We start from the raw sequence: 14,245 nt of genomic DNA, 5'->3' as shown, positions 1-14,245 counted from the left end.
GCAACGCCTCCCTCTCGCCCCCAGCGCGGAGAGACTTTTTGCTCAGCGGCCAGCAGCGGCCCAGGCTCCCGCCCGCCCCTTCCCAGCTTCCCACCAGGTCGGCCGTCATCCGTGTCCCGGGGTTTTCCAGGAACCCAGCCCCCGAGTGCTCGCAGTCTTCCCCACCCCAGGCCCCCGCAGCTCTGGCCTCAGGTTCACCGTTTCCGGGAGCCCTTGTGCAACCTGAGCCCCGCGCTCACTCCCAGGCTGGGCTGCAGCCCGTGTTGTGTGCAGACCCGTGGTGGATGTGCCCTTCACCACCAATGCCCCGAACCCCTCTTCCCTAACATTTCCTGCCATGGTCCCCACGGTGGTCTCTAGAGGGAGTTTCCCTAAGGTTTCTCCTGTGACGGCCAAGGCGGGAACTCAGCCCTCTGCCTCCCACCCTTCCTTCCATTCTCCAGGACTGCCGAGAATGATGGGCACGTTTTACTTGGCTCTCTTTTGCCTAAACTTTCCAGAGGCTTTCCTCAACGTAGCTGGTGCACCCCACTCCACGATGAAGCTTCCCTCATCATGGGATGCTCCTTCCGAGGCAAGGCATCATGGTAGGTGATAGGCAGACCTGGCGTTAAGTAACAAATCAAGTGAGTACTTCCCTTTGAGGAGTCGTGACAGTTACATAGCATGGAGTCTGTGCCAAGCCTTGTTCGATCACTTTTGCTCTTTGAATTCTAACAGCAACAGCTAAGGGGAAATACTACTTCGTAGCCTGTTTCCCAAAGGCAGAACTACATGCAGTACAAGGAGGCCAGTAAGCCAAGGTCACAGTGCTGGGATGTGGTTCCCCGGATCTGATTCCTGTCTCTTCCCAAGGAAGAGAGTCAGTGATGAAGCTTCCCTTTGTCCCAGAGGTACGTCGTCAGCACTTCTCTAGGGCGTAAGCTTAATCGTGGCGGTGACAAATGTGAATGCATACATGTTTTAGTGGCTACTATGTTTGTCTAGAAGTAAACTGACTTTCATACTTAGTAGTGATAAAGCGTTTGCTTTTCATATCAATAAATGTACATGTATGTAAAATGTTAAGTAAAATTCTGGTGCAGCTGACAGTGGAAATGGCAGGGTCCTTCAGTATCTATTAGGAGGACCCGGACTGTGTTGCTCATGGCTTGATAACCCTAGTGCCAGCCCCTTTTGTGGGAAGAGGGCCATAACTCTCTCAGGGCACTGGACACCTGCTCACATGGTTGGTGAGAACAAGAGAGGACATTCAGCCAGCACACCAGCCCTGGCCTGTTGATCTGGATGTAGAGAAATATATTCTATGCTCTGACCCATGATAATAATATAATAGCTAATATTATAGATTACTGTCTGTGTGCCAGGCTTCATTCTACATTCTTGCATGTATTAAATTCTTTAATCCTGAGCCAATAATCCTTACTATTATTTTACCTTTTAAAGCAGAGGAGACTGAGGCACATAGAGGTTATGTCAGGTGGCCGTAAGGGACACCGGTGGGACTGGCCCGCATGCAGGCCAACGGCAGCCTCCTGCCCTCACCCCTCACCGGGCACTGTGTCATCCTGTGAAAGGTGAAGACACCGAACTCCTGGCACAGAGAGAGTGGTGGGAAAGCCTCTGCATAGTTCTGTGACCACTCTGGGCTTCGGTCTCCCATCTCTCTCCAGCCAGGAGCACAGCTGGACTGTCTCCGAGGACCCTTCCAGCTCGGAATAAGCAGAGGCAGGCTTCAGCTCCCAGGGACATCATGATCTGCAGTAGTGGCCAGGAGGTGAGACAGCTGTGGTGTGGGTTCAGACTTCTGACTGTGAGCTGTGTGACCATGGGCAGGTTGCTTACACTCTCTGGATGAATGCACAATCATTGCAGCCTCTGCATGTTCACTCTCAGTGGCTGTAGCAGATCAAATGACACGAAGGGTGGGAAAGGCGCCTGTGGCTGTCCAAATACTGTAGCAGCATGTGTGCCAGAGGGCTTATGCAGGTCATTCACATTTCCCTTGACATTGGATCAACAAGTTTCCATGTCATCTCTAGCCTCTACTCAGTAATGCCTCCAAACCAGTGAGCCTTTCTCCAGGAGGTTTTGGGGAGCTAAAAGGACTCTCTGTGCACAAATATCAGTGTGGATATAGTGATCCTAATGGCTACCATTCAGGAAGCCCGTGCTGGTAGCCACAGCACCATCTCACTTAGCCCCCCACGTTGAACTGTAGTCTCTTTGAAAGAAAGGAGGAAATGAAATCTCAGAGAGTATCAGTGACTTGCCCAGGTCAGGAGGTGGCAAGGTGGCTGTGAACCTGAATGCCTGACACCAAAACCCATGCCCCCAACCCAGGCTGGCCCCCAAAATGCCCTCTTCGCACAGGGGATCTGAGGCCAGTCTCAGTCCTGACTTCTGAGCCACAGGGCTCCTCTTTCTCTTGGATTGAACATCAAATAGCAATTCCCTCCACGACCACCAGGGGGTGCAACATCTGGAAGAGATGACCATTCCTTCAGTACACACTTCTCGCTGATAAACAGCACCAGGCCCTTCAAACTGCAGAAGAAGCATCACCCTGCAGAGGAAGGCATGAAGTCCTTCATCTGAAACCAAGTCTCAGGTACACCCCCTCTTGTTGGGAAATGGCTGGGAAATTCTCAATCCCTTGGCAAGTTTCACGTAGCTCAGGGCTAAATTTTGAAGGAAGGCAGATTTCAGCCTAACTTAGGGAGGAACTTCAAGGACTCACAGCAAGTCACTGCAGGGAGTTCTCAGGGGACGCGAGTGTCCCGTCTCTGGCACTGTGCCAGCCATGACTGATGTTCCCTGTAGGGATGGCCAGCTGAGCTACTCAGGGGTGTGTGGTCCACACAGTGGGGCATTTGGGAAGTGTTTCCAGGACTCATCAACGTCATCCGTGAAAATCTATGCAGCATATAAACATCTCTAATTTTTAAAATTTATGTTCTTCATATATTAATGTAATCACTTGCATTGAATCTAACACAAAATTTTTATATATTGTATCCTTTATGAATGTTTTTAGCAATTCATTTTCTTTACCAAAGTTTAAAACTGTGATAGAACATAAAAACAGGTTCTTTCACACTGCTTTAGAAGCAAGCCTTATATAGAAGTCAAACAGGAGGGCAGTTGGATATCATCCTCTCCGAGTACTTTTAAAGGTTCACATCACTGAGGACCGAGGTTGGTATGGATCCCAGAGAATGAAAATAAAAACTAAGAAGTTTCTGTGCCATCAATACTCAAATGAGAACAGAAGGGAACTAGTACCTGCCCAATGTCCTTATGTCATGTGGACTGTGTTTTCATCTTGAGCTGAGAAACTGAAGCTCAAAGAGGTAAGCTGACCTGCTTTAAGGCACTCAGTGTATAGGAGCTAAAATTGGTCCAGAGTCCAGGTCTCTGCTTTTCCAGTCCATGTCCCCACCCCAGACCTCATGGGCATGAAGTGTCTTATTTCCAAGACAAGTAAAGGAAAACAGAGCCAGGATAAAATCAACAACTTTTATTACAATGCACATATTTCATTGGAAAAGGAATGTAGCATCGGGTCATGTTGTATGAAAAACGGTAAAATGCAGGGTTGTCATGGTTGCTCTATTGACATCTGGAGCAGGCTCTGCTCAACATCAGGCACAGCAGCTGCACTTGTCCGAGCCCCCTTTGCAGATGCAGCCCTGGGCGCACTTGGCACAGCCCACGGGGCAGCAGGAGCAGCAGCCTGGGGAAGCAAGGGCAGAGGAGAGTGGGACCACACGGTATCCGGAAACGCCCTTCCCAACGGCAGGCCTGGCACAAGGTCTTCCTCCAGGCCCAGACTCCCCTGACCTCAGGATGGAGAGCTCTGTCCTGAGATAATTGCTCTATGACACTAGGAAAAGGCTGCCCTGCCCCATGTGAGTACGACACAGGGCCTCCAGGCAAGGCAAGGCTGCCGGGAGAAGCATCTAATGAAGTGAAGAAGTGCTCAGGATTAGAGTGGAGGCAAACCAGTTACAGAGCTGCTCCCAGGAGGACCAGGGATGCTCTGGGCTGCACCTACAACGAAGGGCTGCCCTTGGCAGTTCAGGGAAACTATACATGGTCACCAGGTTCAAGTATGACGTTCTCAGGACACTGGAGGGTTCAGAATGTGGCTTTAGAGACAGGAGACCTAGGTTCTGTGTCTAGTTTCCATCCTTGACACTGTTCGCTGACCTCTCTCAGCCTCATTTTGCCATTATAGAATGAGAGGTTGGGACTCAATCATCTCTATGGCTCTTTCACCTCAAATTCTGATTCAGTGCTGAGGGAGGGGATGTACAGAAGTTTGGTCACTCAGCCCACTGCTGAGCTCTGGGGCCCCTCCTCAGAGGACTCAGCCCAGAGCCCAGATGCCCAGACGAGGTCCCGCACTCACTCTTCTTGCAGGAGGTGCATCTGCAGGCTTTGCAGGTGCAGGAGCCAGCGCAGCTGCAGGAGCCGCCTGCCAGGAAGGGAAAGGCCAGCGTGAGCAGGGAGGGGAGATGTGCGGGAGCTATACCTGACAATGGGCCGTGCCTCCCTGAACCCTCCTCCTGGGTCAGGACCCAGCCCTGGGAGCGCCCGTCCACTCAACTCGGGGGGATAGAGAAGCCCCAGCCCCTCTCTTCTGGTCCAAGGAAAGTGGGTCCCCGCCTGATGGACTCCACACAGGAGGTCCCAGACTCCAGATCCAGCCCAGGCTGACTGGGGCTGGGGGCCAGGGCCCATGGCCTGAATCCCAAAGAGGCAATGCCCCCACCCGCCCCCATCCAGTCCTGGCAGCTCCAGGTCCTCTTCAGAGCACTGGGGCCTGGTCCAGGAGACCCCTGACCTGCTGCGTGACCTGAAAAACACAGCCGGGAGCCTCAGTACCTTCAGTGAAAAATCAGAGGCAGGGAATTCCCTGGCGGTCAAATGGTTAGGACTCTGTTCTTCACCTGCAGGGGGCACGGGTTTCAAACCTGATCAGGGCCAGCTAAGACCCAACACACCACGCAGGGCGGCAAACCAAAAAAAAAGAGGCAAAGGGAGACTGAAATGCTCTCATAATCCTGGCTTGGAAAAAAACATTGCACCAACGACAGAAGTCCTCCTGAGCTCAAACTCAAGAGCCTCCCTTCTCGAGCTGCCAGGACACTCTATCCTGTGCCTGGGAAGGGGGCATCCTAGGGCTCCAAGCCAGGGCTCCCTTACCAGCTGGGCAGGAGCAGTTGGGGTCCATTTGCAGGCGAGGTGAGACCCGACTTCCAAAGTGGCGAAGGCGATTCACTGGTCCGGTGGGACGCGTGTCGCAGCCCCGGAGCCCCGGTGCTCACTTATACCCGGAGGAGGAGGAGGTGGCGGCGGCGGCGGCCCGGGCGCAGAGACCCCGCCCCCGTCTTGCCCGCGGATCCGCGCCCGCGCGCGCGCCGGCCGCAGCGCCCGGGGCCGGGCTGTGAGCAGCCCGCGGGGCCGAGCGCACGAGTCCCGGAAGGCGGCTGCGGTACGTGCGCACCGCAACGCCTCCCTCTCGCCCCCAGCGCGGAGAGACTTTTTGCTCAGCGGCCAGCAGCGGCCCAGGCTCCCGCCCGCCCCTTCCCAGCTTCCCACCAGGTCGGCCGTCATCCGTGTCCCGGGGTTTTCCAGGAACCCAGCCCCCGAGTGCTCGCAGTCTTCCCCACCCCAGGCCCCCGCAGCTCTGGCCTCAGGTTCACCGTTTCCGGGAGCCCTTGTGCAACCTGAGCCCCGCGCTCACTCCCAGGCTGGGCTGCAGCCCGTGTTGTGTGCAGACCCGTGGTGGATGTGCCCTTCACCACCAATGCCCCGAACCCCTCTTCCCTAACATTTCCTGCCATGGTCCCCACGGTGGTCTCTAGAGGGAGTTTCCCTAAGGTTTCTCCTGTGACGGCCAAGGCGGGAACTCAGCCCTCTGCCTCCCACCCTTCCTTCCATTCTCCAGGACTGCCGAGAATGATGGGCACGTTTTACTTGGCTCTCTTTTGCCTAAACTTTCCAGAGGCTTTCCTCAACGTAGCTGGTGCACCCCACTCCACGATGAAGCTTCCCTCATCATGGGATGCTCCTTCCGAGGCAAGGCATCATGGTAGGTGATAGGCAGACCTGGCGTTAAGTAACAAATCAAGTGAGTACTTCCCTTTGAGGAGTCGTGACAGTTACATAGCATGGAGTCTGTGCCAAGCCTTGTTCGATCACTTTTGCTCTTTGAATTCTAACAGCAACAGCTAAGGGGAAATACTACTTCGTAGCCTGTTTCCCAAAGGCAGAACTACATGCAGTACAAGGAGGCCAGTAAGCCAAGGTCACAGTGCTGGGATGTGGTTCCCCGGATCTGATTCCTGTCTCTTCCCAAGGAAGAGAGTCAGTGATGAAGCTTCCCTTTGTCCCAGAGGTACGTCGTCAGCACTTCTCTAGGGCATAAGCTCAATCGTGGCATTGACAAAAATGGTAGAAAAGAAATGCATACATGTTTTAGTGGCTACTATGTTTGTCTAGAAGTAAACTGACTTTCATATTCAGTAGTAGTAAAGAGTTTTAAATAAATCCATATGTATATAAATAAATGTATAAATTATAAATAAATGTATATGTATATAAAGTGTTAAGTAAAATCTTGGTGCAGGTGACAGCAGAAATGGCAGGGTCCTTCAGTATCTATTAGGCGGACCCGGACTGTGTTGCTCATGGCTTGATAACCCTAGTGCCAGCCCCTTTTGTGGGAAGAGGGGCATTATCCCTCTCACGGCAAGTGGTCACCTGCTCACATGCGTGATGAGAACAAGAGAGGACATTCAGCTAGCACACCAGCTTCGGCCTGTTGATCTGGATGTAGAGAAATGTATCCTATCCTTTGACTGATGGTAATAATTGCTAATATTATAGATTACTGACTGTGTGCCAGGGTTCATTCTAAACTCTTTGCGTGTATTAAATTCTTTGCATGTGTTAATCCTAGGAGCCAATAATCCTCACTATTATTTTACCCTTTAAAGCAGAGGAGACTGAGGCACACAGAGGTTATGTCAGGTGGCCATAAGGGACACAGGTGGGACTAGCCAGCATGCAGGCTTACTGCTGCCTCCTGCCTTCACCCCCTGCCGGGCACTGTGTCATCCCAGGAAAGGCGAGGGCACCGCACACCTGGCACAGCGGCAGCCATGGGAAAGCCCTGAGCTGGCAGGCAGAACCCTCCGCATAGCTCTGTGATGTCTCTGGGCTTTGGTCTCTCATCTCTCTCCAGCCAGGAGCCAGGAGCACGGCTGGACTGTCTCCCAGGACCCTACCAGCTCTGAATAAGGAGAGGCAGGATTTAGACTCTAGTGACATCATAATCAGCCAACTGAGTCCAGGAACTGAGATGGTTGTAGTGTAGGGGTAGACATGTGATTGTGGGCTGTTTAACCTTGGGTAGGTTGCTTAACCTGTCTGGAAGATGGCACAACCATTCAGACCACTGCATTTTAACTCATTCACTGGTTCCTGTACAGATCAAGTGATTTGAAGGGTTAAAAAAGGCTTTTGTCTGTCCAAATAGTGTGGCAGTGACTTGCTGGAGGTCAACTACACACCCTCTGGCACTTGATCAACAAGGGTCTAATCCATCTCTAGCCTCAACCCAGAGTAATGCTTCCAAACCAATGAGCCTTTTTTTTCCTGGAGCTTAGTGGGAGCTGAAAGGGTTCTGTCCCCACGAATATCTGTGGATATAGTCAAAATAATGGCCATATTTAAGCTCTAGTGAGGAGCCAGCCACCATCTCATTTAACCCCCCACACTGAAATGTAATCTGCTTTATACAATGTGTAAAAGGAGGCTAAGAAACTATCATGGATCTGCTGAGGTCACATGGCCAGGAAGTAACAAGGTGAACATGAACAAGGATGCCTTACACCAGAACCCATGCACTTAGCACAGTCTGTCTTCTGAAATCCCCTCTTCACACAGGAAACCTGTGGGCAAGTGTGGGCATGACCACTGGGCCATGTGATTCCTCTTTCTCTTTGATTGAACATCAGATAGCAATTCCCTCCAAAAATATCCAGGGAGAGAAACGATTTTAATATATTACATCACTAGATGCCGTACTCTTCCCTAATAAACACCACCACCTCCCTCCAAACTGCAGAACAGCCATCACCCTGCACATCAGATATAAAGGCTTCCGTCTGGAATCAATTCTCAAGCACACTGCTGCCTGCTGGGAAATGGCTGGCCTATTCCCTGTACATCCCTAATCACTTTGTTGGTTTCATGGAGACCAAAACAGAGTCTTAGCCAGAATGAAATTGACAACTTTTGTTACAATTCATGCATTTCATAGAAAAAGGAATGTAGCATAGGGTCAGTTTGTATGAAAAATAAAAGCAAACAGGGTCAGGTTTGTCCTCATTGCTGTGTTGACACATGGGGCAGAGTCTCCCCAACATCAGGCACAGCAGCTGTGCTTGTCTGAGCCCCCTTTGTAGATGCAGCCCTGGGCGCACTTGGCACAGCCCACGGGGCAGCAGGAGCAGCAGCCTGGAAGCAAGGGCACAGGAGAGTCAGACCACACGGTATCCGGAAACGTCTTTCCCAACGGCAGGCCTGGCCCAAGCTGCCCTCAGGTCCAGAGGACCCTGACTTCAGGATGGAGAGCTCTGTCCTGAGACAGTTTCTCTCTGATACTAGAAAAAGGCTACCCCAGGACAGGGCAGAAAACCTTGGAGAGACAGTGACATGGCCTCTGGGCAATGGAAGTCCAGCCCGCAGAACAATCAAATAAAGTGAGAAAAGACCTCAAGATCAGAGAGGGGTAAACCCCGGACAGAGCTACTCCCAGGAGGGCTAGGGAAGCTATGGGGTACATCTACAGTAAAGGCTGTACCAACAGTTCTGAGAAACCACACGTGGTTATCAAGTTCATGTGTATAAATTTGCTTGGGATCCTGATGGATTCAGATGGCTACATCAGAGACAGGAAACATAGGTTGTAGTCCTGCCTCCATCCTTGAAGCTATTTGATGACCTTTCTGGGCCTCAGGGAGTCGTGTTGCACCTAGGAGTCTGCTTGCTGTGTTTGTACCCAGAAGAGGCAGCCCAGGTGCAGAGGCCCCGCCCCCGCTGGGGTCAGTCCAGTCTGCAGTGCCCTTGGCCGTGCCATGTGCCCTGGGTGGGGCTGCCCTGTGGGTGCTAGTTTGTGAAGAGGCACTGTGTGCCTTCTGACAATTGTCCCAGTTTCTCTGGTCGTCTCCTCTCAATTTTTCCGAGGTTTTAAACCAGCCCTGTTCCCGGGTTTTCCTGGAATCTATCCGTGAGTCCTAGCTGTCTTCCCCATCCTGGCCCCAGTGCTACATTCATCATATTCACCCTTTCCTGGAGCCCTTGTGCAATGGGCTCCAACTTGGCGGAGCAGGGGAGTTGTGTTGGAGTCTGGTGGTGGATGTGACCTTCACCAGCACTCCTGCACCCCCTCTGCCCACAGGCATGGCCCGTCCTGTAAGTCCTGGAAAGACTAAACTTTCCAGGGGTTTCCTCAGCCTAGCCTGTCCACTGCACTCCAGGATGGAGTTTCCCTAATCAAGGGATGCTCCCCGGGGAAGGCAGACCTGGCATTAAGTAACAAAGCGAGACTAGTGGGTATTTCTCTTTCAGTTTTCCTGACAAGTAGATCTCATGGAGTCTATGCTAAACCTTGTTAATCACTTTTGCTCTTTGAATTCTAACAGCAACCCCAAAGGGAAATACAAGTTAGAAGCCAGTTTCCCAACAAAACTACATGTAGTACAAGGAGGCTACTAAGTCAGGCTCAGAGTGCTGGGACGTGGTGTCCTGGATCTGATTCCTGTCACTTCCCAAGGGAGAGTCCGTGGTGAAGCTTCCATTTGCCCAGAGGTATGTCTTAAGCACCCCTCTACTATCTTGAACTCAATCCAGGCAAAAGTGATAGAAAAAGAATATATATATATATATAAAATGATCATAATGGCCACTTTTTAAAGCTGTGTGTAGGAGTCACCACTATCTCATTTATGCTGCCCCCCTCCCCCCACATTGAGACGTAATCTCCCTTATAACATGAGAAAATGGAGGCTCAGACAGTATCAAAGACATGCCCAAGTCAGATAGTGGCAAGTGGCTGTGAACCAGGATGCCTGACACCACAACCCATGCATGCAGCACATGCTGCCTCCTGAAATCCCCCCTTCACACAGGGCCCCTGTGGGCAAGCACGGTCCTGATTCTTAGGCCAAGTGACTTGTTTTTCTCTTTGAACAACAAAAAGCAATTCCCTCCACAAATAGCCGGGGGGGAGCAATCTTTGATATAAATAAGTCACTGGGCCTCTCACTCCAGCCTAATAAACCTCACCTCACCCTCCAAACTGTCCACTTAAATAAATGTACAACATGAGAGTTGCAAGTTGAGTTAATTTGGGGCAAAATTAGGACTGCATCCTGAGAGAAAGCATCCCAGATAGCTCTGAGAAACTGTTCCAAAGAGGCAGGGGGAAGATTAGTATATATGTATTCTTGGTAAAGGAGGAGTACATGCAATCAATCACATTTTTTTGTAGGGGCTTTCTGCTAGTCACAAGGAGCAGATGTCACCATGTAGGGAGTTAGTGCTTTTCTAGATGTGAGGAGATGCAAGGGTTGGGCTCATAAAATCAGCTCCTGAAGATATCTAACTATCTGAAGACCTGTTCCGCCCATCCTCCAAAGCACAGAGCGCCTCATTCCTGGTGTCCACCCTGAATTCCCTTCAGGGGATGTGGAAGGTCAGTAGCTACAGCAGCACAAAGTGATTTAATTCTTGTACACGCAGATGGCAAGTTCCAAGTTATAGTTGACAAAAGTGTGGAATAGCTCTCACCCTGCCTCGGCAGCCACGAAACCCTTCACCGGGAACCAGTTCTCCGATATATTCACCACCCCCACCCCCCACTTCATAGGAAACAGCTGGGTGGTTCCTTCTACATCTCTAGTCACTTTGCTGGTTTCCTGTAGCCAAGGGCTGGATTTTGAGGGAGGGGCAGATTTCAGCCTGACCTAGGGGGGAGCTTCAAAAGATTCAGAGCTGGGTCACCACAGGGAGCTGTCAGCGCAGCACGTGTCCTGTTTGTAGCCCTGGGCAAGCCAAGACTGAGGTTCCCTGTGGGGAGAGGGACGCAGAGCTGCTTCAGGTATGTGCGTGGTCCACACAGTGGGGCACTGGTGAAGTGTTCCCAGTGCTTACGCACGGCTTCGATGAACATATGTGTATAATTTAAAAGTCTTAGTTTTCTTATTGGTTCTTCATATATGAATGAAATTATGTGTGTTGAATCTAAAAATGTGTTTCGTATATTGTATCCTCTAAAATTTTTTCTTAGAAATTTATTTTAGTTACCAACGTTTAAATCTGTGAGCGTTAGAAAATAAAAACTGGTCCTTCAACAGTGTTTTAGAAGTAACCCTGTGTAGAAGTAAAACAATTGGGGTTTGGATTTCCTCCGGTCTGAGTGCTTTTGAAACCTAATAACGCTGAGGACTGAATTTTGGCAGGGGATACCCAGAGAACGAAAATGAGAAGTTGAGAAGTTTCCCTGTCATCAACACTTACAGTGAGGACAGTGGGGACCTATATGTGCCCGATGCCCTTATGTCACTTGGAGGATGCATTCCCTTTTACCTGAGAAACTGAAGCTCGGAGAGGTAACCTGACCTGCTTAAGGTACTCAGTGTGTTAGGGACAACTATTTAGGTCCAGAACCCAGGTCACTGCACTTCCGCCCAAGACACACAAACAAAAACAGAAGCAAGAATAGAGCCAACAAATTTTACTACAATTCACATATTTCATAGGAAAAGGAATGTAGCATCAGGTCAGGTTGTGTGAAAACAGTAAAATGCAGGTTTGTCCGGGTGGCTCTGTCGACACGTGGGGCAGGCTCTGCTCGACATCAGGCACAGCAGCTGCACTTGTCCGAGCCCCCTTTGCAGATGCAGCCATGGGCGCACTTGGCACAGCCCACGGGGCAGCAGGAGCAGCAGCCTGGGGAAGCAAGGGCAGAGGAGAGTGGGACCACACGGTATCCGGAAACGCCCTTCCCAACGGCAGGCCTGGCCCAAGCTGCCCTGAGGCCGAGGACCCTGACCTTAGGAAGGCATGCTCTGTCCTAAAAAATTGGTCTCTGACACTATAAAAAGGCTGTCCTGCTCCATCTGAGTTCAGGGCAGGGCAGAGAGCCTAGAGACTGAGGCAGGGCTTACAGGGGCAATGGAAGTGCAGCCCCCCCACCCCTCAGAAACATACAGTGAAGTAAGGAAAATGGTCAAGATAGGAGCAAACTGCTGCCACAGCTGCTCACTAGGGGACAGGGAGACACTGGGCTGCCTGTAGAAGAAAAGGCTGCACCCGCAGATCAGAGAAACTAGACCTGGTCACCAAATTCAAGAACCTAAAGCCCTCAGGACGCTGCAGGGTTCATAAGGTAGCATCAGAGACAGGAGACCTAGGTTCTGTGTCTAGTTTCCATCCTTGACACTGTTCGCTGACCTCTCTCAGCCTCATTTTGCCATTATAGAATGAGAGGTTGGGACTCAATCATCTCTATGGCTCTTTCACCTCAAATTCTGATTCAGTGCTGAGGGAGGGGATGTACAGAAGTTTGGTCACTCAGCCCACTGCTGAGCTCTGGGCCCCCTCATCGGATGACTCAGCCCAGAGCCCGGATTCCCAGAGGAGGCCCCGCACTCACTCTTCTTGCAGGAGGTGCATCTGCAGGCTTTGCAGGTGCAGGAGCCAGCGCAGCTGCAGGAGCCGCCTGCCAGGAAGGGAAAGGCCAGTGTGAGCAGGGAGGGGGGGTATGCAGGAGAGACAGTTGACAGTGGGCCCTGCCTCCCTGAACCCTCCTCCTGGATCAGGACCCAGCCCTGGGAGCTCCCGTCCACTCAACTCAGGGGGATAGAGAAGCCCCAGCCCCTCTCTTCTGGTCCAAGGAAAGTGGGTCCCCGCCTGATGGACTCCACACAGGAGGTCCCAGACTCCAGATCCAGCCCAGGCTGACTGGGGCTGGGGGCCAGGGCCCATGGCCTGAATCCCAAAGAGACAATGCCCCCACCCGCCCCCATCCAATCCTGGCAGCTCCAGGTCCTCCTCAGAGCACTGGGTCCCGGCCTCTCAGTTTCCTGACCACTTGGGTGACCTCAAGAAGGATAGTCTTGTGCCTCAGTACTCCCTATTCAAAAATAGAGGCTGGGAATTCCCTGGCAGTCCAGTGGTTAGAACTCCGCGGTCTCACTGTCTAGGGCCTGGATCAACCCCTACTGACTGAAAAAATGACGTTGCTACCCTGGCTGGGAAGAAAGCACTGGGGGAAGCGCAGGCGTCCACTTAAGCTCAAATTCAAAATCGTACCTCCTCTAACCCCAGGGACACCCTTTCCTGTGCCTGGGAAGGGGGCATCCAAGGCCGAGAGCCAGGGGTCTCTTACCAGTGGGGCAGGAGCAGTTGGGGTCCATTTGGAGCCGAGGTGAGGCCGGGAGTTGAAAGCAGGCGGCAAAGAAGAGGCACCTGAGCCGATGGGAGGCGTGTCGAGCCTGGGCGCCTGCTTGCTGTGTTTATACCCAGAGGAAGCGGCCCCGGGCGCAGAGGCCCGCCCCCGCCTTGCACCCGCCCCGCGATCCGCGAGCGCTGCGCTGGGAGCCGGGCTGTGAGCAACACGTGGGCCGAGCAAGCGATTCTCCTAGTGCACCTGGGTCCGCTGTGCACACGGAGAGCCGCGTTTGGCGCCTGCTCGCGGGGAGGGACTGTTTGCCCGGAGGTACGCGATGTCCTAGCCTCCTTGCCCGCCCCCTCCCAATTTTCCCGAGGGCGGCAGCCGCCCTGTTCCCGGGTTTTCCGGGGAACCCAGCCTCCGTGTCCTCGCCCGTCTTCCCCATCCCCGCCCCCCGCGCTGCTGTCCACAGGTTCGCCCTTTCCCAGAGCCCGTGTACAAGCCTAGTCTCGCGCTCACGTCCCAGGCTTGGCTGGAGGCTGGGAGTTGTGTGCAGAGACCGGTGGTGGATGTGATCTTCACCACCAATCCCCGACTCCCTCTTCCTCCACCATTTTTTGTCCTGGTCCCCATGATGGTCCTTAGGCAGCCTTTCTCTAACGTTTCTCCTTAACAGCACTAGGACCGACTCAGGCCTCTGCCTCCCTTCCTTCCTTCTTTTCTCCACGACTGAATGGATGGACATATTTGTCCCAGTGCTCCTGGCCTAAACTT

At 52.3% G+C, this 14,245-nt stretch overlaps 2 protein-coding genes across 2 annotated transcripts; both read right to left on the bottom strand.

Annotated features, from left to right (window-relative positions):
• Positions 1-3,565: 3,565 nt before the first annotated feature.
• On the bottom strand, positions 3,566-5,513 carry LOC130837917 (metallothionein-1E-like). Its single transcript, XM_057710634.1, has 3 exons — positions 5,212-5,513; positions 4,415-4,480; positions 3,566-3,736 (listed from the first exon to the last, which is right to left on the bottom strand). Exons 1-3 carry the CDS (start codon positions 5,237-5,239, stop codon positions 3,645-3,647), a joined length of 186 nt encoding a protein of 61 aa, XP_057566617.1. The 5' UTR covers positions 5,240-5,513; the 3' UTR covers positions 3,566-3,644.
• A 6,284-nt stretch (positions 5,514-11,797) lies between these two features.
• LOC130837916 (metallothionein-1E-like) lies at positions 11,798-13,710 on the bottom strand. The gene is made up of 3 exons (XM_057710633.1): positions 13,469-13,710; positions 12,734-12,799; positions 11,798-12,027 (listed from the first exon to the last, which is right to left on the bottom strand). Exons 1-3 carry the CDS (start codon positions 13,494-13,496, stop codon positions 11,936-11,938), a joined length of 186 nt encoding a protein of 61 aa, XP_057566616.1. The 5' UTR covers positions 13,497-13,710; the 3' UTR covers positions 11,798-11,935.
• Positions 13,711-14,245: the final 535 nt, after the last annotated feature.

This window comes from Hippopotamus amphibius, chromosome 16, assembly GCF_030028045.1.
Source record: "Hippopotamus amphibius kiboko isolate mHipAmp2 chromosome 16, mHipAmp2.hap2, whole genome shotgun sequence".
NCBI classification, from domain to species: Eukaryota; Metazoa; Chordata; class Mammalia; order Artiodactyla; family Hippopotamidae; genus Hippopotamus; species Hippopotamus amphibius.
This window is presented reverse-complemented; position numbering and strand designations above follow the sequence as displayed.

Excerpts from the sequence above, each read along its gene's own strand:
- LOC130837917 (XM_057710634.1), bottom strand. The coding sequence starts at position 5,239 with ATGGACCCCAACTGCTCCTGCCCAGCTG. Across the intron at positions 4,481-5,211 it reads CAACTGCTCCTGCCCAGCTG|GCGGCTCCTGCAGCTGCGCT; the intron begins GTAAGGGAGCCC and ends CCTTCCTGGCAG. Across the intron at positions 3,737-4,414 it reads ATGCACCTCCTGCAAGAAGA|GCTGCTGCTCCTGCTGCCCC; the intron begins GTGAGTGCGGGA and ends TTGCTTCCCCAG.
- LOC130837916 (XM_057710633.1), bottom strand. The coding sequence starts at position 13,496 with ATGGACCCCAACTGCTCCTGCCCCACTG. Across the intron at positions 12,800-13,468 it reads CAACTGCTCCTGCCCCACTG|GCGGCTCCTGCAGCTGCGCT; the intron begins GTAAGAGACCCC and ends CCTTCCTGGCAG. Across the intron at positions 12,028-12,733 it reads ATGCACCTCCTGCAAGAAGA|GCTGCTGCTCCTGCTGCCCC; the intron begins GTGAGTGCGGGG and ends TTGCTTCCCCAG.